This window comes from Vanessa cardui, chromosome 21 (assembly GCF_905220365.1).
Source record: "Vanessa cardui chromosome 21, ilVanCard2.1, whole genome shotgun sequence".
NCBI classification, from domain to species: Eukaryota; Metazoa; Arthropoda; class Insecta; order Lepidoptera; family Nymphalidae; genus Vanessa; species Vanessa cardui.
Window position 1 is genome coordinate 2,020,630 of NC_061143.1, and position 26,629 is coordinate 2,047,258.

Genomic DNA, 26,629 nt, shown 5'->3' on the forward strand with positions numbered 1-26,629 from the left:
CAAACGTAATCGTTAAAATTAGTAGATTTAGTCCGCCAAACTTTTACAGTATAACAAGTAGCTTATGTTTGTCACAGCGCCAATGTCTACGTACAAATATAACAATAAGCGGGCAAACTAAATACAAGTAAAAAAAATATAATTTGTTTTTTTGCATATCGAATTGTTTGTTACGTTGAAAATTTTAAGTTTTCAAAAATCTTAAATGACTTAATTTCACAATATTTTTTCCTATTGTTGTTATATGTATGTACATATATTTATTTTTGTCCCTTTCAAATATAATTGTCAAAATGACTACATGTTTTAGTGTGAAAGTTGATACTTTGTTAAGTAATCAATAAAAAGTAAGAATGGAATGAAAATACTGCCTGTCAATTTTGTTTCTTCAACTGTAATTTAAAAATGAAATGACAATTATTTAACAACAGAATTATGACTAATAATTCAAGCTTACATATAAATATTTCTGCAATCACATTTAATTTTTATTAAATATTTAAATAAATAGCTGATACACAGAATTTTGGAAACTATGTCGGAATAGTATACAATCAAACTGTTACATGTCTCATGGCTCCACACAAACATTGATATCTCGATTCACACACAGTGTAAACAATATTTAACGACGTCGTTTAAACAAAAATACCGCAGCAGTTGCAGCCAAGCTATTCCAGAAGGATAAAAAACGTCAGTCGACGCTAGACGCGATCAGCATACAGCAACAGCCTGTTTTCCCACTGTTGGGCTAAGGCCTCCTCTCCCTTTGTGGAAAAGTTTTAGGAACATATTCCACCACGCTGTTCCAATGCGGGTTGGTGGAGTACACATGTGGCAAATTTCTATTTATAAATTAGACATTAGACACATATAGATTATAGGTTTCCTTACGATGTTTTCCTTTACCGTGGAGCACGAGATGAATTATAAACACAATTTAAGCTCATGAATATTTATATATTATTATTATATTTAGTGGCGCTTGCCTGGGTTTGAATCATCGGTTAAGATGCACGCGTATACTCTACAGATAGATTGTCGTGTAGACCATATAAGAAATCGATTTGAGTTGAATTGACTTAATTAATGTGTAAGGGTATTATTAATTTCTAGGTGATTCTTCTTGGTTGAATCGAACGCTATCGATATAAAAATACTTCTTTGAATATACTTACTTGTTTCAATGTGTCATATAAACATGATTATATATAGCTAATATAGTGAATATTATAATATCAATGGTTGTGTCATGTGAATTAGAAATATTTCACGATCGAGTTCCCAGTCGAGTTTGAGTTTATACGTACAGAATAACTCTGTATAGTAATAGGCAATTTTGTCTAAATATATAGTAGTATACTTACAAAATCATTAATTGTAACTTTGATTACGAATTTCCTTTAAGTTTTTCCGATTAAAATTTCATAATATATTAATAAATTATTATTACAAATGAGTGAGCCTATTCAAATTAGATGCAAAATAAGGAATTTGTAATAAAAATGCAATTAAATTTACCAGTCTTTAATATAAATACGTGTTGATAAACCTAGTTGAGACCTCTCTTAAAACGAACTTATTATAGCATCACATTTAATACATTGAGAATTTCAAGCTGCACTGTTACCAAGACCCATATTCATTGCGTTCAAGAGATCACCGTTGTCAGCATCGATTTCCCAAGCGAATAAACCACCAAGTTTATTATTTCTCACGTACTTCCCTTTTTCGATGACTGATCTAGCGTTGTCGTAAGTTACGAGGTCCCCAGTCGCACGTCTGAACACGTATGGAGCTTGTGCAACGTTGTCATAATGGAATTCCCATTTACCCTGTGCAATCTCATTCGCTATCTCTCTGTAATCGACGACTCCATCCTGCCAAGTACCTTTGACTGGTCCCGTTGCGTTACCAGTGAAAGGATTGTTGCCAGTGTAACCATTGACACCGGTCCAACCACGACCATACATAGCAACACCAACAATAATCTTCTTAGGGTTCACACCTTGAGCCAACAGGTATTTTACACCGAAATCAGTTGTGTACGTCTCTTTAGGATTCCATTCTGGAGCGTACAATGGAGTTTGGTGACCCAAAGTATCGTTAGACCAGGCACCTTTGAAGTCGTAGCTCATCAAGAATATGTGGTCCATGTAGTTCTGAGCTTTGCTGTAGTCGACTACTTGAATCTTGTCCCAACCAGCGCTGATGGCTGATGTCAGCTCATATTTCTTACCAGTTGAAGCTGAGAGCTCTTCGAGCATTTCACGCAGTTCTTTCATGAGACTAACGTACACGTCACCGTCTTCTGGGCTACCAAGGTCAGGGTTAGCGCCCTTACCACCAGGGAATTCCCAGTCAATATCAACACCATCGAAGAACTTCCATGTGAGAAGGAATTCCTTAACTGAGTCAACGAAACGAGTTCTCTTAGTCTTATCGGTAAAGAAGAAGAAGGGATCAGCTAATGTCCATCCTCCAATAGAAGGAAGGATCTTCAGGTCGGGTCTCGCTTGTTTTAAGGACATCAGTTGACCGAAGTTACCCTTGTATGGTTCATTCCAGGATGATAATCCTTTCTGTGGCTTTTGTAGAGCTGCCCAAGGATCATGAATAGAGACTTTGAAGTCCTCGCGACCGCTGCAAGATCGCTGCAGCGCTTGAAAACTGCCCTCGATTTCCTTTAAACTGTCGTTGATACCATCTCCACCGCAAATCGGAATAAAACCATAAAGAAGATGTGTCAAATTAGGGATTGGTACTCGATCGACTGGGAATTTCCTAGGATAGACACCCCACTCAACAAAGTAGGCACCTACGACCTTTCCAGAAGTCTGCTTAAAAGGTTTGTTCCTCTCTCCCATTGAGTATTCTAGAGGTGGGAGATGGCTTCCATCTGTGTCCGCTACGACGATCTCCGTGGGATCACTTGAAGTACACCCGTCCTTATTACAGAGTTGCACTTGCATCTGGTATCTACCACCTTTCTTAACAGGGAAGGTAGCTGACGCAGCAGCGCCTGACGCTCCAGTCCATACCGGTTTCCCATCAAGCAGAACCTTGGCACTGTCAGCTGGATCTCCAGACCAAACGTTCCATGTCACAGAGACATCAGCGGCTTCTTTTCGCGTGACAAGTTGGTTGTAAGCTGTGGCCGCTTGGTTGACTTCGACGATCGCGAAGGTGCGCTCTCCCCATCCTAGAGCCGGCTTCCCGGGGGGGCCGCACTCCGCTATCACGAAGAGGCCAGCTAGGGCGAAAGTCAACGCCTGTTGCCACATAACCGGTTCTAAAAAGAAAATAATTTAGTTAAAACTTGGGCGCGAACTTTACATCTAAGCGTTGACTCTGTACTGAACACGCATCTCAGTGGTATCTTTTATATATGGAAAGTATTGTAGGCCAACCGCTAACACGGAGGAGCCTGTATTGAAACGATACTGATTTTGACGACGCGCAATAAAATCATTAGCACAGTTTCTTGGCCCAGTCACGTTAGTGTGTCGGTCAAGGTGACAAATATATTTTAATTGTTTTACCTAATGATTTATTTTTTCCGGAGATCTTCGAGATAATTAGCTGAGTCCGTTATGACTAAGGCAACTGTTATTTGAGATAAAAGTTACGTGCATAACGTTTAACGGTACTTCGTTTAAATAAATAAAATATATATTTGGACTAAATTAATTTAAAAGACAACATCTCGTCAACAAAATATATTAGTTCTACATTTTATAGAAAGCAAAACATTAAACTCGGCTAATTTAATCACCATAATCTGCTTAATACTTTAAAATATACAAAAGGTATTAAATACTCGTTATATACAAACAACGCCTTAACTGTTTAAACAATAAAGATCACATTGCTGTTATATGTTATTTAAGATTTTATCAAGCCGTATACCGTTTAGCATTCGTGTAATTTTAAAAGCAGAAGAAATGCTTCGGTAATAATATTTTGATATATAATTTATTATATATTTAAATAGCAACGGGTCTTTGATCATTTATTATGACTTATATTACCTTTGTTAGCATGGACTTAAGACAGTTAATTGACTATCCCTAGCTAGTAATTGAAATTCCCGGTATTAAAACTCCGTAGAAAGACATAAAAATCCATTGATTTTTACAGAGTAGTCGAACAAAATATAATTAACTAGCGACCCGCCCCGGCTTCGTGCGCTAACAATATACTACAAAATTTGTTTATTTACGACATCACATTACAAACTTCTAAAAATCATCAGTGTTTCTTTACTATGTCCATGTACTATTGTTTCTTTACTATGTCCATGTACTACTACTACATATAAAAACCGCTGTGTTATACATAAAAACCTTCCTCTCGAATCTATTAAAAAAACCGCATCAAAATCCGTTGCGTAGTTTTAAAGATTTAAGGGACGTAGAAACTAGAAAGCGACTTTATTTCATACTATGTAGTGATTCGTGAATTAAATTAGGTCGTACAAAAGTATTCACAACTAGTTCTTTATTTATATTTATAGTAAAACTCACCTTCGAATCAGCTTTTCGATATTTAAAATTAGAATTGAAATGTTCGTTAAACAAATCACATTATTCCAATAGAAAGTAACGATATATATTAAAACGTTAAGTTAACACAGTAAGGTATTGTCACGAGCGACTGATTTATTATCGTATACGATTAGATTAAAATCAATTTCAAATATAACACTCATGATCTATGATTCAAGTATTTTGTACTAAATTAATGTATGTTGTACAATACTAGGTATTTTTTGTAACTGGCGTCGTATTTTTTTTGTTTTCATTAGTCTAAAAAATAATTTATTAGAAGCTATAAAACCTCTTTTCTTGTATGTATTCGAACCTGACCGCTAATAATATTTAAAGTTTTGCAATTTATTTTTTTAAATGTTTTTCGTTCTTTTTATAATTATATGGATTCGCCACAATCAAAATCAATGTACATATTATAAAACTAAAAAAAATTATCATCAAAATATAAGTAAAACTGTATTCGAAATACAAAATAAAACATTTTAAATTTTATTCAAATACTATTAAAAAATAACATTCCGTGACTCATAACTTCCGCTAAACGATAAAGCGATCAACTCATTGTCAAAACTCGCCAACACGAAAAGAGAAATCGATAGTCATTCCACGAAAACAAAACCCTATAGACTAATGCATTAGCATTCAAAAAATAACTGATAAAGTACAATCATATTTACAACGCTTAATACGATAAAAAAGGCCATATGAGTCGATTACCATCTGATATAGAAGAGTAAAAAACTATAAAACGTATTTCATGCAACTTGCTATCATATCATCAGGTCAGCTATAAATCAAAATCAAAATAAACTTTATTCAAGTAGGCTTTTACAAGCAGTACAAAATCATGTTAGTTAATACAATTAATTAAATTAATATATCCTGCTTGGAAGCCAACAGGTAACTAACCTTTTTCATTAATATATCCCTATATGCAAAACAACACTTGCATTTAACTGCTTCAAAAGCTCCGATAGGACCACTATTTTCATTCATTCATTCAACCACTCAAAACACTATTTTCACACATGACATTGACATCAAATCAACTTTTAAGTTAACTAGCTGAACCTGACTTTACCCGTAGAATATTTTAAAACACAAATTTGCAACCGGCTTTTACCCTTATAAGGAAAATACCTACTAAATTTCAAGTGTATAGATGTTTTAGTTTCTGAAATATAGCGAATAAACAGTGAGTAACATTTAGCTTTTATATATTTTTATTGATTCGAAAATTCTTTTAATATAATTCTGTGAGATAAAAATTCATAAATTTTTATAAGAGTCCAGAAGAATATGATATATTTTTAATTTTATCGAATACCTAAAATAGATAAAGTAGAAGAAATATAATATGTACTTGGCCACATTCTCACGGTCAAACTATGAGCTAGTTTATTTTCGGACCGGTTCGAACAAAGCGTTACGGAAACAGGACATACTTGAGTGAAATTAAATCTTCACATAATGTATAGGCAAACTTTCTAGATCATAAAAACAAAATAAATAAAAATTCCATCTATAAATAAACACATACTAAACCCACTTTTTTATCCTTCGTATAATCTTGTATGCCTTATTTATCAAGGCTTATTAATGTGAGATTTAAATATTTTAATATGTCAAGCTTAAAATAGTTGGTGGTAGGGCTTTGTGCAAGCCCGCCTGGGTAAGTACTACCCACTCATCAAATATTCTACCGCTAAACAACAGTACGCAATATTGTTGTGTTCTGGTTTGAAGGGTGAGTGAGCCAGTGTAACTACAGGGACAAGGGACATTCTCATCTTAGTTCCCAAGGATAGTGGCGCATTGACGATGTAAGGAATAGTTAATATTTCTTACAGCGTCATTGTCTATGGGTGATAGTGACCACTTACCATCAGGTGACCCATATGCTCGTCCGCCAACCTATTCCATAAGAACAGAATCTTTGGAAATAGAAACCGTGCCCTAATAATAGACCTACCTATAATTTTTAAAATCACATTAATATTTCATGTGATTCACATTCAAACGTACACACACCCTTCATATTAATAGATAAAGAAAGATAAACCACATGACGAATGATATGATTATCTCGAGCGGGAAAAGATAATGTTTAAAATGCTTCACAGATTTTCCTCAAACAACAAAATAAACGCATTCAAATATGAACACGTGTTTGGAGATCAGCGTTGCGAGTCAGGAGAAGACTTCAAACTTATCACATCCATATATACATCCATTCACTGTCAAAACGCTTGACCCTTGGAGTAGTGATGCAAAAAGCTTCATCAAAAGTATAACACCTCGCCTCATTGCCTCCACTGGTGACAGGAGGTTCGTGTTTTGCCCAGAGGATCGGAATTGGGATTCAACGGGGAAATGCTGTTGTCAAATTGTATAAACTAGTACTAGTACTTAATTGTTAATTTTTTATCTTAATCCTTATTGCATGCGGTGTTTAACTATAATTAATTTATCATTTCAATTTTAGTAGTTTAAAAGCATAAAACTGTAATTGATATATGTAAATTTTATGTTTTTGGTGAATCAATAAATAAAAAAACCTCGTATGGATAGTAAGCCTTCTCTATAAAGACTGATGGTAAAATGGTGTCAAAGTTTTAAGCCTCAATCAGATCAACGAAATATAAATAAAATATATGATATTTATATAGTTATTAAGGAGAGGCGATTGGGGTACTGAGTTTCATATTTACCAAAATTTGCATCGAAGTATCAATCGTGAGGATTTTGATAATCTAACATAATTACTTTCCGCCCCAGGAGGTCGGGTATCTGGAGATTCACCACAAAACTGCAATAAATATTCTGTCTAAATTTTTTTTTTGTCAATTTTTTCTTCTTAATTTTTATTTTTATGGTTCACTAACGGCCAGTACCGGCTTCGCACAGTTGTACATGAGTTTTTTTTTAATACTTGTACCATATATTCATATATTTTTTTGTTGCTTATTTCCGACATGTTTCACAATTGTCGTTCTATTTGAACTGATTTACACAAAAATCTAATGCATCCTAGTAAAAACCGCATGAAAATCCGTCCAGTCTCCAATCCAAACTCCAACGAGTTTATCGGGAACATACAAACAGACACGACTGGGGGACTTTTTTATAATATGTAGTGAAGACATATAACTTGTACTGTCATAAAATCAAAAATGAAAATAATCTTTATTCAAGTGGGCTTTTACAAGCACTTTTGAATCGTCAGTTAACAATTAAGTGAAGCTACCACCGGTTTGGAAAGTAGATTCTACCGAGAAGAACCGGCAAGAAACTCAGTAATTACTCTTTTTCAACATTAAAAAAATACAAAGTCATGTTAGTTAAAACAATTATTTAAATTAACATATCCTGCGTGGAAGTCAACAGGTATTAATTATGCGCCTTTTTTATCTACAAAATCTTGTATCGAGTAATATGCCTTTTTTACCAATGTATTTTTTATAAACGATTTGAATTTACGAAGAATATATCATCATAAAGTTATCAGATCTCACGTAGAATCAATCTTTTAGCTCTTGACAACAACTCTACAAGGCCTGACTTTACAAACCCCATATTAGTCAAAATATGACTTTGCTGTTTCGTATAAATATAATTGGATGCTAGAAATCTAAAACGCGAAACAGAAATTAAAACAATCAACTAAAAGGACAACTACAAATCTATTTGCTCACAAAGGCTATAATATGAATGCGTATATTAGTGTGAGTGACGCTCGTACTTACAAGATGTTTAAGTGTGCGTGAGATGACTAACAGTCAAGACAAAACAATAACAAACGAAAGAGGAAAAGGAAGAAACAATTTAGGTTATATTAGTTAAGTTTATTCTATTAAAAATTAATTAATTTAACGCTCCGTTACGTACCTTCGTGAGTCTTTTATACGAAGCAAGCGAGTAATTATTCAGAGCACCATGTATTATATATAATGTGAATATTTTCTTATGCAGATATAAATTCATATTAAGATGTAATGAAATTTCATTTGCTTCAAAAATACTCAAGTGATATTGTTGTAGTAAAGTAAATAAGTAAAGTGACAGCCTGTAAATATCCCACTGTGGGCTAAGGCCACCTCTTTCATTAAGGACCCTCTCCTTGGAACATATTCCACCACGCTGTTCCAATGCGGGTTGGTGGCATGTGACAGAATTTCGATGAATTTGGACACTTCACCGTCGAGCACGAGATGAATTATAAACAAATATTAAGCACATATATTTAGTGGTGCTTGATTGGGTTTGAGCCCGAAATCATCGGTTAAGATGCACGCGTTCTAACCACTGGGCCATCTGAGCTCCTTATTATTATGTATTATGATATTGTTAACATTTTTAAAATCAGTATACGACTTGGCTGTCTGTATAGGCATCTCATTTGAGGATGTATTTATTTTGCGCGTTCAATCAGCTAATCTTGCATAGTGGAATTTATAAAAGTTCGACAAAGTTACAGCATATTACAAGATTCACCTAAGAATTCATTGCCTATACTCACATATACGTCACGTCACATATAGTTACATTATAATTATGGTTATTTCTCTTATGAAAAATGTATCGAACAAACTTTATGAACCATAACTTTGACAAAGACTTAAGAACAATAAACGAATATGCAAAATCACAGTCCATGTTTGGGACTGGGGATTGCGGTTGCGGGATGCGGTTTTAAGGAATGTGTTGACGATTACAAATTAACGCTGTATGCGTCAGTATTTATGACTTTTTTGGTATAGGTTGGCATAAGAGCAAACGGATATTGGCACCAATTTATACGAACAATTTCTTACATGGCCAATGCGCTACCAACCTCGAGAAGTAAGATGCTATGTTCCTTGTCTTTTGTTACACTGGCTTGCTCTTCAAACTGGAGCTCAATAATAAATATGTGGCGATAGAATATCTGATAGTTGGTACCTACAAAGATAGATTGTACAAAACTGTACCATTAAGTAAATCCTTATGAAAATGTATACCATATATATTTTTTGTCGTGGTTTACAAATCAACACACCGCTAACATACTGTGAATCTTTAAATATAAGTTACATACATTAAGTTTATAACTTAAACATCCGATAAAAATTGATATTTGGAAAATTCGACTTTATGGCAAAATTCAGGCAACTTTACATGAATTTTACTCATGTGAAGCTTGTTAAATATTTACTTGCGCCCAGAGGGGTGAGTTGTTAAAACGATTGACTCTTAACTGAAGATTTGGGGGTCCAAGTCCGAAAAGGTGTCAATAAGTCTTTGCGTTCGTGATGTGAGTGCATCATCTAATTCGTGGTGGTTCTGCTACTAATATTAAATGCATTACATTTCATATAAGTGATGATGGAAGAAGCTCCAAGCCTTCCAAAATTCCTTTACCCAACGACGGGTAATTTATTATTCAAATTTTAAAATAATTAAATTTCCAACCAAAAGATATTTTTATTTAACTGACAATCCGATAATGTATATTTCAATTATTTTTTTTATTAAAATTCGAATCCTTTTCAAACGAAAACCGTTACATCGATTCAAAAAGATAAAGTTATCTTTATTTATGTTTATTAAATTTGTTGAGTTCATTGAATTGAAAATGAAATACAAAATACTTCAAATAATTTATATTTTAACGTTTTGCTTATAACGTTCTTAAGACAGCGAGAACAACATCAAAATAAACAATTTTAGTACAGCTCGGTCACCCATCCATTTAACAGCCGCGCTAAGCATCGCTTAACCTGACATTACTTTCTCGATTTTAATCGCGTATACCCGATATGTCGTTCAATTAAATGTGACACGAATATTTAGGACGTTTTGTCCTGCATTAGCACACAATGCGTGGTGGGCGTAGTGTTCAAGTTCGTGTCGTTGACCCGCGAACGAGGTCGACAAAGTGCAGGGAAAGTTAGGACGCGTTATATGGCGCGATATTTGTTTTTTTTTTAATTGGCTTTATATTTTTATTTACTATTAGATATGCAGATAAACCTCCTTTGAGATTATTACAGATTATGTCTGTTTTATTATTATTTGTGACTGCTCTGTCTGACTTTCCAACCACTCGATTTGATTTTTAATATGAAACCTTGAACTGCACGGAAAGACTTTACTACTTTTTGTGTATAAGTTTATAAGCATTACATAATTTTTATTTATAAAATTCAATAAATTATACTAAAATTTATTACTACAAACTAATTTTACTTGATACGTAATTCAATAATGAGTTTTGATTGAACAAAATTTCTTGAAATTAAAAATGGCGTCCTACATTAAAATACAAAGACAAATTTTCGCGCCGTATATTTAAACGATGTATGTTTTAAGGTAATCCGTAACGTATTGTCTTCAACGCATTTGTAGACTGCGGTGCGATTCTTTAAGAATTCACTTCATTTTTCACTCGTGAAATTTTGACAATCTTCTAACGTTGATAATCAATTGAATATAAGACCTCTTTTTTTTCAATTTAAACCTTTTTTTTAAATGCTGTTCCAATATATGCATAGCTGCCAAATACCGGCAAATCTTCTGGTTCAACCCTATTCAACATTCATAACAAACTAATATTGACTAAGACAAGAATTTAGGAGGATGAAATGATCAAGCAAAAAAGGGGAGCATTTTTTTATACAGGATGAAATTGTCAATAGTTTATCGTTTTGTCATAATTAAACAACCGAATAATCGATTATTAACATCGATTTGATGACGTCATTATAATACTTGTCAACTTTGAACACCATTAGGACACGTTAACTATCATTGTATTGTTTTTTTCGTGGATTAAGTTAGTCAGTATTTATAATTAGTTTTTATGTTGTCTATTTTTGTTGTTTTTCTTTCTTTTCATAATTGTGTCGTGTCCTAATAAAAATTTCTTTCTTTCTTCTATCATTCTGGCATTTCGCGTTCGCGTTCCGAGGTGAGTTTCGAGTGTCATCACACAGAATACGTCTACTGGTATTTTGTTAAAGCAAAATTCATGAGTCGTGATTATAATGATATTGACAAATAATTTATTATATTCCATAAATGTCACTTAATGTCGAGGATTACCCGACCTTTGATAAACCATTGTTTTGTGTTAATGGTTCGATAGATTAATTAACTGACAACATCCGTTCAGTTTAAACTATATGACATTTATACCCGATTCTATTATTTAACGAATCGTTAAACAGTAACTGATCGTGTTTCAGTAACGAATTGCAATTGGTAGGGCTTGCAAGTTCGTCTGAGTCTGATACTAACTATTGTTGTTCTGGTTTGAAGATTGGGTGAGCCAGTGTAACTACAGGCACAGTGGACATAACCACTTAGCTCCCTATGTAGCGCTTTGTAATATGAAGAATGATTAGTATGATAACGTCTTTGGGATGTGGGACTGAACATAAGGTGGCCCATTTGATAGTCTACCTACCTATATTACATTTAAAAAAAAAACTGTACACTTTAAACTTCACCTAAATTAGTGTTCATAGGCTTTACCGTTCGTAAGCAAAACGAGTCGTTTGTTTAATAATTATTTAGTTATAAGTAATTATCATACTCAATATTCAAATAGATAGTTCCTGTGTGGTGTAGATATTTCCTGATGTGTCCTGATTAATTACTCAATTTGTGGTCATACTTCCATGTTAAGCTGTTATAGACGCAGAACTTGAATAGACCAAATATACGGAACTCATATCGGTATTCTAGTATGAATAGCGAATGAGCCGGTATAATTACCGACACAAGTGAGTAACTGATATAGATTCTGTGATTGACTGTACATTGGAAACCCTCTTCCTGCTTACAGTCGCGGGTATATGCTGAACTTAAACGTGATTTTTATGATCCAGAGATATTTCTTCTTATAATCTAGTAGAAGAGATAATTGTAAAAAGTTATATATTAGAGTCGAGATGGCCCAGTGGTTAGAACGCGTGCATCTTAACCGATGATTGCGGGTTCAAACCCAGGCAAGCACCGCTGATTCATGTGCTTAATTTGTCTTTATAATTTATCTCGTGCTCAGTGGTTAAGGAAAACATCGTGAGGAAACCTGCATGTGACAAATTTTATAGAAATTCTGCCACATGTGTATTCCACCAACCCGCATTGGAACAGCGTGGTGGAATATGTTTCAAAAACCTTCTCCTCAAAGGGGGAGGAGGCCTTTATCCCAGCAGTGGGAATTTACAGGCTGTTGTCATTTGTAGTCGCTGCGCCATAGGTCACGTTTTTGGGGACTAGGTCTTAGTAACACAAAATATTTATTAAATATAGCGTATGTGTTATAATGTAAAAGCTATATTATTGTAACGTTACACTAAAGTAATTTCAGTAGTTTTCAAAGAGAAATAAAAACATACAAACATTCGCCTTTTTAATATGGCGAAACGGAGTTCGCCGGGTTTGCTAGTTTTATATAAACATATAAGACGTACGTACATATCACGTACGTTACATCGATAATATAAAACGGTTGGAACTGCGAAGTACAGATACTTGTATATTAATACTAGATGTTGCGCGCGACTTTGCTCGCGTTTATGGGGTTATTGGTCATGTGTTAGCCGAAAAAGGTAACCTATTATGTCCTTTTTTGGAGTTCAAATTTACTTAATAGAGAGAGACAGACAGACAGACAGACAGAGTTACAGACAAATATAGATTGAATATTATAATCTGAACCGAAATACGTTACATAATATTGAAACATAAATCCTCTTAAATAGAGTAATTTCAATTTGGCATCATAATATTACAAAAATCTCATCTTTTCGACATCATTACATAGTATAAAACAAAGTCGCTTACGATCTGTCTAAATGTATGCTTAGATCTTTAAAATTACGCAACGGATTTTGATGCGGTTTCTATCAATAGATAGAGTGATTCGAGAGGAAGATGTTTATATATAACACATGGACAATATAGTAAAGAAACACTGATAATTTTAGAAGTTTCTAATGTGATGTCGTAAATTAACAAATTCTGTAGTACATATATCAAAAGCCGGGGCGGCTCGCTAGTATTTAGAAGAGCAAAAGTCGCAGAAACTCGTTGCCATTATGTGCGTGACCTAAGATGTTCAGATCTAGTTCAGAACAACCGTTGGAACACCGCTAACTGTTTATGCCATCCCTGCACTAATAATACGCATTAAGATCGATAATGTTGTCTCAAATTATACGAATGGCATCATTTAAGATAACAATCGTTGGCCCGTTTATGAACGTGATAACCGTGCTATTCGGAGATACGATTTCATTTCCTAATTAATTGTCTATACATATAATTAAATTGAAGTGTCTGTTTGTTATTTTAAAATAATGAACCAAACCAAAATAACATTTCTTTTTTTATTGTCTGTAAATTTGTTACAAATAATCTGTGAAATGGCTGGACCGATTTTGATGGGACTTTCACTGCCAGATAGTTTATGTAATAAGATACTAGACTACAATTTTATTTAAATTCAAAAGCGGCCGAAGTCGCGGGTTCAGCTAGTACTTCAATGAGATTTATTTGGTTGTTTCGATCTACGTAGTTGTATTGGAGTCCACAGAATAGATGGATTGGTTTTACATGGATTTTGACGATACATTTTAATCACTTGACGCCGATGAGTCACTGTGTGTAGAGAAAAGTCGTAAATGCATTTCCATGCGCGATATAAAGGTATGTGTAGCGTGTTCGTACTCTTGGATTCTATACCGAAGATATTCAATATTAATATTGACTTCTCTGAATACCGTACCAGTAAAACATACCCAGATGTTATATATATTATGATGTTATTATTTAATACTACATTACATACATTTGAATTTAACAAAAAAATATATTAATGCATCCTAAGTTACTCCTTATTATATCAGTTATCTGCCAGTGAAAGTTCCGTCAAAATCCAGGTCCAGCCGATCCAGAGATTAGCCGGAACAAACAGACGAATAGACAGACAGACAGACAAAAATTATAAAAAATGTTATTTTGGTATATGGACCGTGTATACATGCATATGCATTGAGTAAAAAGGGGCTATTTTGATATTACAAACATAGATGATGTTATTATTTAATATTGTGGAAGAATTTGTACAACAAAGCATATAATCACATTTAGCTTTTTTACAGTTGGTTTTTTTTACGTTAGTAATTTAAGATAAAAACAAAACCATCTCATTTGCGTCTTCACTTAGGTCAACAGCCTCATTTTCCCAAAGACTGCGAAGTGTACTTCGAAAGTATTTATTACAAACAAACAAAGAAATAAGAAAAGTGCTAAATTAATATTAATCAAATTAAAACTATATTCTGACGTATTATGATTGATTTTAGTTTGTACTAATTTTGATCATTTAAACCACGTGTTATCTACAGCTCGGTTTATTAATCTGTTCACATATAAATAGTAATTACCTAACTTTATGTATGTGTTACTCACACCTACATGCTAAGAGTATAAATACTATAGTATCTTCCAAACGTACGTATTCTAATTTGTTAATTACTTAGCTATATTTTGTGCTATTAATAGTTCGCCATTAAAATTTTATTATATATCTTATATGTTAATAGCGTAAGCCGAATTATGTCACAGGGATTATGATGATAGCTGCACGTAGAAGATTACTCATGGTCTCACTTTGAAGAATTAGACTCGTTAATGTGCAAAAAATAATTAATTTTCAGAATTTAAGTAATAAATAATTAATTTTAGAGAGATAAAAAAAATACTGGCCGGTTAGAGAGCAGTTAAAGTTAGTATGGCTGTAGGAGGAAAAAATAAATAAAAACGTAAACAAAATTAAAGTAAATTGTTTCGTCAAACTCCAATTTTAACTAAATGCAAAGTTATGCAGGAGTAATATATGACTTATATGTTACTGTAATATTATAGCTACTTACATTGGGATCAGAGTAATGTAGGTGACGTTGTCGCTTGGGCGCTTAATGGTAAATTGGCAATATGGCCCATAGACCTGTAAGGAATATTAAAAATTTCTCACATGTGCCACCAACCAAGATATTTCATAATATGTAGAGCTACTAAAAGTAATGACAGCAAAAAAATTACTTATTATAAATTTGTTTTATAAACATCTTCATGAGTGTACTTGCAATTATTATATTATATTTGTTAACAAAAACATTAGAATAAATATACTATATGTATATATGTTTGTATGTGTTTGTACTTGACATTCAGAACAGCAAAGATCTTAACGTCAGGAATGTAACTTTGAATACATTTATTGAATAAAATCGTTCGAAGCTCATGGAGTCTGTACGTAAAAGTTATTTAAATATATTTACATCGAATCTTACTCCTTGCTTGTATATATTTATGTTTGATAACCTTAACTAAACCGCTAATTGTGCCCGAATATTTATTTATACTTTATTCCACACAAAAAACTAAACAAAAGTTGCATTAATGCAACTTGTCGTTATCGCTAAAACAGCGATCTCTACCAGGCAACCTTTGGACAGGACTTGATTTAAATTAATTTGCGAAGAGGTACAAGAACTTTAATACAGATAAAACTAGATATCCTACCCGGCTTCGCACGGATACAATACTGATACTAAATATACTTAAAAATGTGTATACGACATCACTTCAAAATATCTAAAATTATCCGTCGTTCTCTACTATACTGTGCATGTGTGTGCATATAAACCTACCTCTTAAATTAATCTGTCTATTAAATAAAACCACATCAAAATCCGTTGTGTAATTTTAAATATCTAAGCATACATAGTGACAGACAGTGGTATGGCGACTTTATTTTATACTATGTAAATATATATTATAGCATGAGCACACACATGACTATAAAGATAAATAGATACATATAAAAATATTTATAATATAGTACAAAAATGTAGTAAACTAAAATATTAAGTAACTTATGTTTATAATTAAAAAGTCAGGAAGATCTACGTATAAATATGAGAATTACGATGATACCGTCAAGGGGTACCAGCCAACTAGGTATGACATATTCCAACTCACGAGTGAGTTCTTAATCATAGAAGCACACTCTTGTGCCTCACTGCACGCACTTTTCACGAGAGTGTAAACTTCAAAGTGCCAACTCTACTAAACCAATTGCGACCAAATGACGAATACTAAAATACATAAATAAGTTAAGGGGCTTCCCGTGAAAATTCTCGTTTATTAAAAAGGTTTTTTAGAAATTTCGAAATCTATGGCAGGTTTTATTTTAATTTAATTCCAGTGTAAGCTCTTCAAAATGAGGCCCTAACTGTTTCTTATGTGCAGCTATCGACCCATAATCGCTGGGACAATAATCGGCTTTCACTATTAATATATAAGGTAATATTTTGTAGTAATATTCATTATTGAAACAAAGCTATACGCTATACACAAAAAGTTTTTTTTTTAAATTTACGTTCTAATCCAATTTTTCCTTTAACACTGTAAGTTTTTTTTTTTAAAGTATGATTATTATCTAACTTATATAACCTCAAATCTCTTCCCCTAGGGATCCGGGGTCAAATTGAGAAACGGCTCTACAGGATTGTACGTTATAATTGCCATATAGTACTTACTTCATTACTATAATGAAATTGCATCCATATAAAATACCCGAGCAAAGCATGGCCGTCATGTAAAGTAATTATTTACATATAATAGTCATAAAATTCAATGCCGACTTGGAATTACGAACAATACAAAAATCTGATGATTATCGTAATCATCATTCAAGCAAGTCGCATGCATGTAAACAATGTTACTAACATGCAGGTAATAAATATTTATTACCTACATGTCAAGACATTATTGAATAATGATAGCAAAAATTAAAAATTACAATGCAATATACTTCATCTATACTTCTATGCTAGTAGTATAAATGTCGTAACTCTGTCTCGCTTTCACGCCAATACTACTACACCGTTTTAAATGAAATTAATAATATTAATAATTTATTTATTTATTTCATCCTTCTGAACAAAAACAAGATGTGAACAATAATAACTGCGATAGTATAAAACTGTGGTGCGGTTATTAACGCCCGCCAACAAAGCGACATTGCTCTAATAATTAAGACACTTAAATTGCACATATTTGTTACATAATATATGAATACAAAAAAGAAAATATCATCAATAAATAGTAAATTCGATTGAGCCAAAACAATTTTATGAATTAAGTTATATTACAATTAGTGTTTTATACTTAAAACTAATAAGTTAAATTTTGTCATCTCAATCATCAACCTAATGCTTAATTAGTAAATTATTCATATTATATGCGTGCAAGGCCGCTGCTATCAGCAAGTAGTTAATTTTTTTTTCTACAAAAAAATGTAAAACAAACGAGCCGCATTTCTTATGATGATGTGCGTAACAGTTTCGTTTGACACACGCCAAACATTACACATCTTTTTACTTTACTTTACTAGTGTGCGTGTAGTTACTGGCCAACCCCTGTATTTCCGATCCTAGCTGTAGTAATTTATCTAGACATACAAATAATAAAAGGTATTGTACAACACTAATAATAGCTGATTCGATAACTTAATTGAGCTTTACGATAAGTGTTTTTGAAGCGCCATTGCCTGTGGCGACCACTTACCATCAGGTGGCTAATATGCTCGTCCGCCAGCCAATAGCATAAAAAAAATATTTATTTAAAAACTTAAATAATCAAAATAGTGTAGTCGATTCAAAGAACTAAGACTTTCTAGGGGAAGATTGGAGTTTACTCCGCGAAACAAGTTTCAATCATGATATGTTCAAATATTTTTGTAAGTTATTTTTTTTGTTTATTTTTATTTATTTTTCTTTCTACGTCATAAATTAATTTAAATTCTGTGTTACTTTTGTCATTTCTTTTTTCTCTTCTTATTTTTACTCATGTGGTGTGATCTAAATAAAGACTTTATCTATCTATCTATCATATTTTCCATCACATCAACATTATTCATAAACACTAATCGTCAGGGTTTGAAGACAGAATTATAAGTTAAGATTCACATCTTCTAACTTCTAGTGTTTAATCTTGTCAGTTACGATTCATAAGTATTCTAGTCTTTGAATAAAGTTCGCAGCTACTGATAACGCGCCCGCATACGAACTAGTTATTATTAGACCTCTTTTTAAATGTGCGCATGCGCAAAATGTCCTTTGCGATAAATTAAAAAAAAAAGTGTATTTCAGAACTACAGATTACTAATACTTTCATACTTAGTTTAATGTATTTCATAAACAAAAATATTTGTGATAATTTTTAAAAATGATTCCATAATATGTTCTGGCGAGTCTAATGTTAAGTCTAAAATAAGGAATCATTTTATTGATTGAACAGAAGGTTGCTTTACCTGAGGCCAGGCATCAGTTTAACCATCAAAGGAAATACTGCAAGTTATCAAGAGTCTAACTTTAACTTGATTAAGGCATACGATAGAGCATAGAAGTTGTAGATGCGGGGTTATTATCAAAGACGTAATAATTTCACTTATCATTAATTATTATAAATATACAGGGTTATTGGTAATTCGACGTACATCCGCTAGGGGGTGATAGAGGTGACTATTTGCAATAATTTTAACTCTAACTTATAACTTTATGCATATGGCATAATCCAAAAGTGAACCATTTTTTGAGTTATCACGCTTTTTACCTTTTTTTAAATTTTGTCAAAAATGCTACTTTAAAAATGTATTTAGAAAAAAATGTCAATAAAACTATTTTTTTTTTCTTCTGATTTATAAAAACGAATAAACACTGGATATTTGTGAATATTTAAACAATCAGTATCAGCCCAAATTTAAAAATGGGAGACGGAAAACGATATCATTTCAATATTTTTAAAAATTATCTTTACTCAAAAATTATTAGCCTTAAAAACTAAAAAAATCATTATGGAATTTGTTCTGCAGATTATTTTAAAAACATAACCGTTTTCTTAGCTTTCCAAAAATATATAACAACTAGGAAGTTATTACAAAGTAGGCGAAATAAAATGACCAGAAAAGACGCTAGTAGGAATTCGTATTCGAACATTAACGAATTTCTACTCTTTAAAATACCCACAAAATTAATTAAAAATAATATCCAATATAAAAACCTTACTTACTCACTTAAATTACATAAACAGTTCTATAGTTAAGTTATAAGTAAGACATTTTGTAACATAGCCTAATTAAAGTTTTAATAAGTGAATCCTGTCTAAAAAACTATAACTCTCTACAACATAGCACAGTACACACAGCATGTTCTACAGTGTATAATGCAGGATTCTATCCTTATCATTATCCTTAAGACGAGATTTCTGAAAGATGAGTTATTTTTTGAAAATTCGTATTCTAATAATTGTGTAATCTGTAAATCGCAGTCTTCTGCGGATGATACTGGCGAAACGCAGTAAACTAGAGATTGCAACTTCCAATTGTTATTCGAAAGACGTGACATCGACAAAACATTAGACTTATTAGGGTTATATTTTAATTTAAACAAAACGCTTAGTAAATCTTATATTAATTGCCATTATCAATATAGAACTTACTAAATAAGCATAATCGTTTTAATGTGAAAGAGTTGTTAATTAATTTACATTAAATGTCACTTTTGACATATGACATTCAAAAATCGAATTAATTCCTATCAACAATAATTATTAACTACACAGTTGTAATTTAATTAAATACATTTATTTCTGACAAGAACGTGAAATTCTCACGTCACGTTCTAAATTTAAAGCAGATGAAACTAATCGAAGCAAAACTTCTCATTGAATAATACTAGTTGTTGCACACGTATTCGCTTATGTATTTTGGGCTTTAATTGTTAATAGTTAAGTATAAAAAGTAACCACTTTCTTTGGAGTTCAATCTCCAAATTTTATCAAAACAAAACGTTACGGGATACGACTTCCTCTCCCTTTAAGGAGAATGTTAGGAGCTCTTTCCACCGAGCTGCTCATACGCGGTTTGATGTATTCACATGTGACAGTATTTCGTTAAAATTAGACACGTGATTTTCCTAACGATGTTTTCCTTCAACGACGAGCTCGAGACAAGTTACATACACAATTTACAACATGGAAATTCATGGTGCTGACTTTAAGCTCGCAATTATCGGTTAAGATGTAGATGCAGATTTCCTCAACGATGGAAACAGGCTAGAATTTTACCAATTTATAAGAAAGGTGCGCAGGATGACATCAAAAACTATAGACCTATTTCTATTTTGTCTTGTTTTTCAAAAATATTTGAGACCCTAGTTTATTCCAGCGTTTATCCTACGATAAATAATATTTTAACACCCCACCAACATGGTTTTAGGAAAGGCTATTCAATACAAACTAATTTACTTTCTTTTGTTACTGATATATCCCAATCATTAGATGCAAGACGTGAAGTAGATGTCATTTATACGGACTTTAGCAGTGCTTTTGATAAAGTAGACCACTTAATTTTAGTTAAAAAGTTAAAGTCAATTGGTTTTGATGGTCCTTTTTTAAATTGGTTTAAGTCATATCTGACCGATCGTCCCCAAATAGTAACTATTAAAGGGTATGAATCAGCCGTATATTATGCTAAATCAGGAGTTCCTCAGGGTTCTCACTCTCTTGTACGAAGTCTTCTTGAATATGCGTCCCAAGTATGGAACCCCACGTATACAGTTCATTCACAGAGAATAGAAAACTTACAACGTGCATTTACCTGATCTCTTGCTTTTAATTGCAGTGGATTATCACACAGAACACCATATGACACGCGTTTAAATTTCTTTAAAACGGAAACCTTGTCTAAACGTCGGCAAATGCATGACCTGATATTTTTATATAAAATTATTAACGGGGTAGTCAAAAGTGAGCACCTTCTGTCGTACATTAACATCTCAGTACCCGTTAGACCTCCTAGAAAGCCTATTTATAAAATATTTCATACAACGGTCTCTCGCACCAATGTCGGCAAACATTGTCCTATGAATAGACTTTGCTCTGAGTACAACCAACTATGTTCCAAGATCCCGCATCTTGACATATTTTCTGATGCCTTGCCCAGATTTAAGAATAAAATCTATCAATAAAAAATTTCGTCCGTAGTCACATTTTATCACTGTATTGTTCCTAAGATATAATTGTTCTATTTTTCATTTGTGGTTTTTTATTTGTGGTTTTACATATTTGTTTTGTTTATTATTATTTAGGTCTTATGATTTTTCTTTAATATATTTTTTTAATTATTACTTAAATTGAACAGGTAGACAATAAGTTTTATTTTTTTCTTTGTGTAGATGTTGTGTACATCTGTAATTGTCACTCATATCAGGTCCTAATTTTTTTTTGTTTTATATGTTATTTATAAGTGCTGAATATTTGTGATGTTGATGTAACTTTTAAATAAATAAAAAGATGTACGCACTCTAACTACTGGGCCATCTCTCACTCTTCTCAGTACTTTATAACCTCCCTAAACTTATAAACAGTAGTAAGTAACAGTTTCAATTCGTTAATAATAATAAATCGAAAGTATGTTCAATAGACAATTTTCACACAGATAGAAAACAATAGATCGACGTGATTGATTTGCATATCGTTTGTAGGTCATCAGCGTTTTATCACGAAACTATAATGCGACTCAATACACTACAACCAAGTATAATGATTACATATAACAACAATAGCCTGTAATTTTCCCACTGCTGGGCTCAGGCCTCCTCTCCTTTTAAGGAGAAGATTTGGAACATATTCCACCATGGAATACACATACACAGAATTTCGATTATATACACGTAGGTTTCCTCACGATGTTTTACTTCACCATCGAGCACGAAATGACTTATAAACACAAATTAAGCATATGAGCATTCATTGGTGCTTGCCTGGATTTAAACACACATCGGTTAAGATGCACGCGTTCTAATCACTAGACCATCTCGGCTCGGCTAATTGTTTATATAATAAGTATTATATGTAGATATATATATCGTCTGTACTTAAATTATAAATAATTTTCAATTGTACATTGACCCGACAACTGTTAAATTTAAATATCGAATATTTTCGTTTTGATATGTAACGTTTACAAAACAAACGTTGTTTACACAAACGTTTAACTTTCGTCGCGTTTTATGCGTTGCGCGAGCTCTTTGTTTATTTATGTTTCTTTTTTTATTACGTTTTTAAAAGTATGTCATGACACGAGTCCACTCGGGTAAATTTAACATAACCTAGTTGGTTGTAAATGTTTTTAAGCAACTTAATATATAAATGTATATATACTAGCAACTCTACATGACTTCGCAAGGATATTTTATGTGTATCTTTATATTATGACAAAATTACATATAACAATTGTCAATTGTAGCCTATGTGTTACTCTGATGTATATTCTATATTACTGTTAAATTTCATCCAAATCCGTTTAGTAGTTTTTTCGTGAAAGAGTAACATACAACACCCATTCTCAAAAATCTTCGCATTTATGATAATAGTAAAATGATATATTTTAGTTTTTTTTATATCAATCCATAAATCAACTGGAAAATTGGCTATCTAATGGTATGTGGTCACCATCGCTGATAAACATAAACGCTGTAAGAAATATTACCAATTCCTTAGATCAACAATGCGCCACCCCTATTGGGAGCTAAGATATTATGTCCCGTGTGCCTGTATACACTGGCTAACTCACCCTACAAACCGGAACACAATAGTACTTAGTGTTGCTGTTTGGCGATTATACATATAATGAACCCCCAGAGTGGCTTGTTCTTAGTCCTACCACATAGTAATAAATAATTAAATTATTAATCACAAATTAATAATTAAATTTCCTTTCCTACAATGATTTATGCTTATTTATTTAAACATATTAAATTTAATTAAATATATTCTTGTAACAGATCATTAATCTGAATATCCTATGATATATATAAAAAGCCCGATCAATAAAACATAGAGTTGAAATTTAGAGGCGACCTTATTGTGTTTTAATGAATATAGAGGTGTAGTATTGAACTACTTAATTTAATAATATATTAATTTAAGAGTTTAAAACAAGAAAATATAGCCCCATAAAAATCTCAAATTTAAATAATAAACCGAGTCGTAACATAAAAAAATGGTTATATACAATATTCCATATATAAATGTTTACTGGAATCTTTGTAATAAATTTATTTTGTTAAAACTTTAGAACTTTAGATTTTGTTTTATACATAAAAATATTATATATTATGTAAACGTTAATAATTAAATATCTTGTGATTGAGAGTATCGTATAAGTACATTAAATATAATAAAGTATATGAGGGTCAATATAATAAACTAAAAAATCAGACGAGGCATGGCGCATAAGCTTATATTATAACGGCTACAAAAAGCTATATTTATAAAAAGATCTGCTTGGTTATTTAATAAACATTGTCAAGTAAAAAACACATGCATATGGAAATTATTTTCACTCGATGTCAATGACCACTTTGTATCTAAACGTTACAAATACAAACTTATTTATATATTTAAGAAAATACTTCAATCCCTTAGTGCTTTGTAATAAAGTTTAAATTCGTATAACAAAACGTTTATCAGATTTAAGAGGCAGTTGGCCCCTTCTTGCTCCCAATCGAAGGGACAAATAACTGTAATCTTAACGGTATGAAAGATGAAATAAATTCATTCAATTTAACTCTTATCTCAAGTAATATTATCGTTAAATAAATTACGGATTTAAAAATAAACAATCACCATCAACAAGCCAGGTAGGACAAAAATTTAAGAGAACTATAATAACACACGAAACATTACCAATAAACTAGTTTAAACCGGATTAAAAAAATAACAGTTAAACTTACAAAACCAGGCACAAACTATAACACTTATGTCGAACAATCGATTTTAACACAATAGTCACCTATGAGTGTCGTAGTTGCGCGTGCGCAGGCCCGCCGCTACTAAAGCTATGACCACAATGGTGTCCAGGAAAACTGCACTGAATCACTCCCAAGGGCTCGCATTTGTATTGCGTACGCGCATAGAATCCGCGGATGCCTTGCCGTATGGTACAAAAATTGTGGCGTAAAAAACTATTCTCGGATTTTATTTTTCTTTAAATTTGAATCACATACGCAAATTATACAAGCAAAATATGAATACATTTTCTTTATACCACACAATAAACGTATACTTCATGATACATTTATTATTTGGTTCGACTTCAGGATAAAAAATTGTAAACATATTTTGGAGCAACGTACATACATTGTTATTAAAATTCAGACCCCTTTCGAGTAATAGTACAATTTCAAGAGTACCACATAAATAAATATACAAGGAGATACTTTAAAAAATTGGCGTATAGTCTCCAAATAATAGTGCAATGTCAAGAAAATTAAAAATCCACTGTCAATTAAGACAATATCAAAACATAAATTTTATACATATAATTCTCTATATACAAGAAACAGAAAGAGAAATTAGGAAGAGAATGAAACTTTGCCTAAATACAGCCGTGAAAAATAAAAAAAATAAAAATTGTTTAAAAAAAAACTAAATTTGAAATTAGAAACAATAAAATTTATAACAATACTACATGTTGATAATACGTTTATAATGCTTGTATATAATTACCTTATTAATGATATTTGGAACACATTACAGATTAACATCGACTCGCTCTAAATATTCACGCAAGTATACATGTGTGTGTATCTATGTAGTTATATAATAGAAACATTTATAACAAATGTATACATATTATTTAAAAAATCTCCAATTAGGGCCTCTTTTCACTATATGATATAATATATTTTATGGCATCGGTTATCTAATTTTAATAATAATTGCATTACTTCAGGTTCAAACCAGAATGCATCACTGTTTTTTCACGTATCTAATAGGTGCATTTGGTGGTGAAGTACTAATGATTAATTTTAATTATTATAATAATAATTAATACATTGTGATGTACAATACAGAAAAGTCTCAAGGACAACAAGAGTGACGTATTATACAACGAGCGGACTTACGAAATTTAAGCGAAGCATATCTTTCAGATAACCTAAGCTAATGGCGATTTTTATATCTTATCTGGATCGATCGATCTCAGCCATAAACTTTTCTTTACTTATGTACTTACATACACGTACATTTAAAACCTATTAATTAAATTTATCACATCTTTCACGGGGATTGTTCCGAGAAATTATTTGGATTCATGGCAGCAGAATTTCACATATATTAAACAAAAAAATAAAAATTGTTGTAACCTCAGTCACTCCTTATAATAACAGATATCTGCCATAAACAGTCCCGTCAAAATAGGTCCAGCCGTTCCAGAGATTATACGGAAAAAAGAGACAGGCGGACAAACATTTAAAAAAAAAGGTGGTTTTGTATATTTCCCGTGTATACAAACATATGCAATTAGTAAAAAGCGTTTATTTTAATATTACAAACAGACAATATTTTGTAATGGAAAGCCAGCTTTACTGTGAATGAAGTCATACTGTTGTACCCGTGCTGATAACGTAGGGTCAATGCCCGTTTGGGGTAAATTTTGTTGCTATTCGTCGAACTCTTGGCAATTGCTAGGTCAGCAAGGTAGACAATCCGTCAAAAATTATACATTTTCAATATTAAAGATAATCAGACAGACAAATGTCTACACATTAGCGACACAATAAAGAAGTTTACAATGTAGACTATCCTGACAGATTTGGACAAAGCCTTACCAAGCAAACAAGTAAATAACAGCCTGTAAATTTCCCACTGCTGGGCTAATGGCCTCCTCTCCCATTGAGGAGAGGGCTTGGAACATATTCCACCACGCTTTTCCAATGCGGGTTGGTGGAATGCACATGTGGCAGATTTTTGAACGAACCAAGTACATAATAAAATTTATCACAAACTACCCAACTCAAAGAATCAAGGACGTTTATGCATATTATGAACCAATTAAAATTATAAATCAAATTAATAAAAAATCGTCAAACGAACAGCTGATTTTCTCTCGTTAAATGTCAAACGATCTTCAGTTTCAATTGTTTTTAATGAAGTGAACTTTAAGCACATGA

At 32.3% G+C, this 26,629-nt stretch overlaps 1 protein-coding gene across 3 annotated transcripts; it reads right to left on the minus strand.

Annotated features, from left to right (window-relative positions):
• Nucleotides 1–1,511: 1,511 nt before the first annotated feature.
• On the minus strand, nt 1,512–24,559 carry LOC124538901 (chitinase A-like). Of its 3 annotated transcripts, none has more exons than XM_047116154.1 (2): nt 24,469–24,559; nt 1,512–3,292 (listed from the first exon to the last, which is right to left on the minus strand). In XM_047116154.1, the coding sequence occupies exon 2, from the start codon at nt 3,282–3,284 to the stop codon at nt 1,614–1,616; it is 1,671 nt and encodes a 556-aa protein (XP_046972110.1). In that variant the 5' UTR covers nt 3,285–3,292; nt 24,469–24,559; the 3' UTR covers nt 1,512–1,613. The 3 variants fall into 3 exon arrangements, with proteins under 3 accessions (XP_046972110.1, XP_046972111.1, XP_046972112.1); XM_047116155.1 differs by having other exon boundaries at nt 24,410–24,546; XM_047116156.1 differs by lacking the exon at nt 24,469–24,559 and adding an exon at nt 4,527–4,646.
• Nucleotides 24,560–26,629: the final 2,070 nt, after the last annotated feature.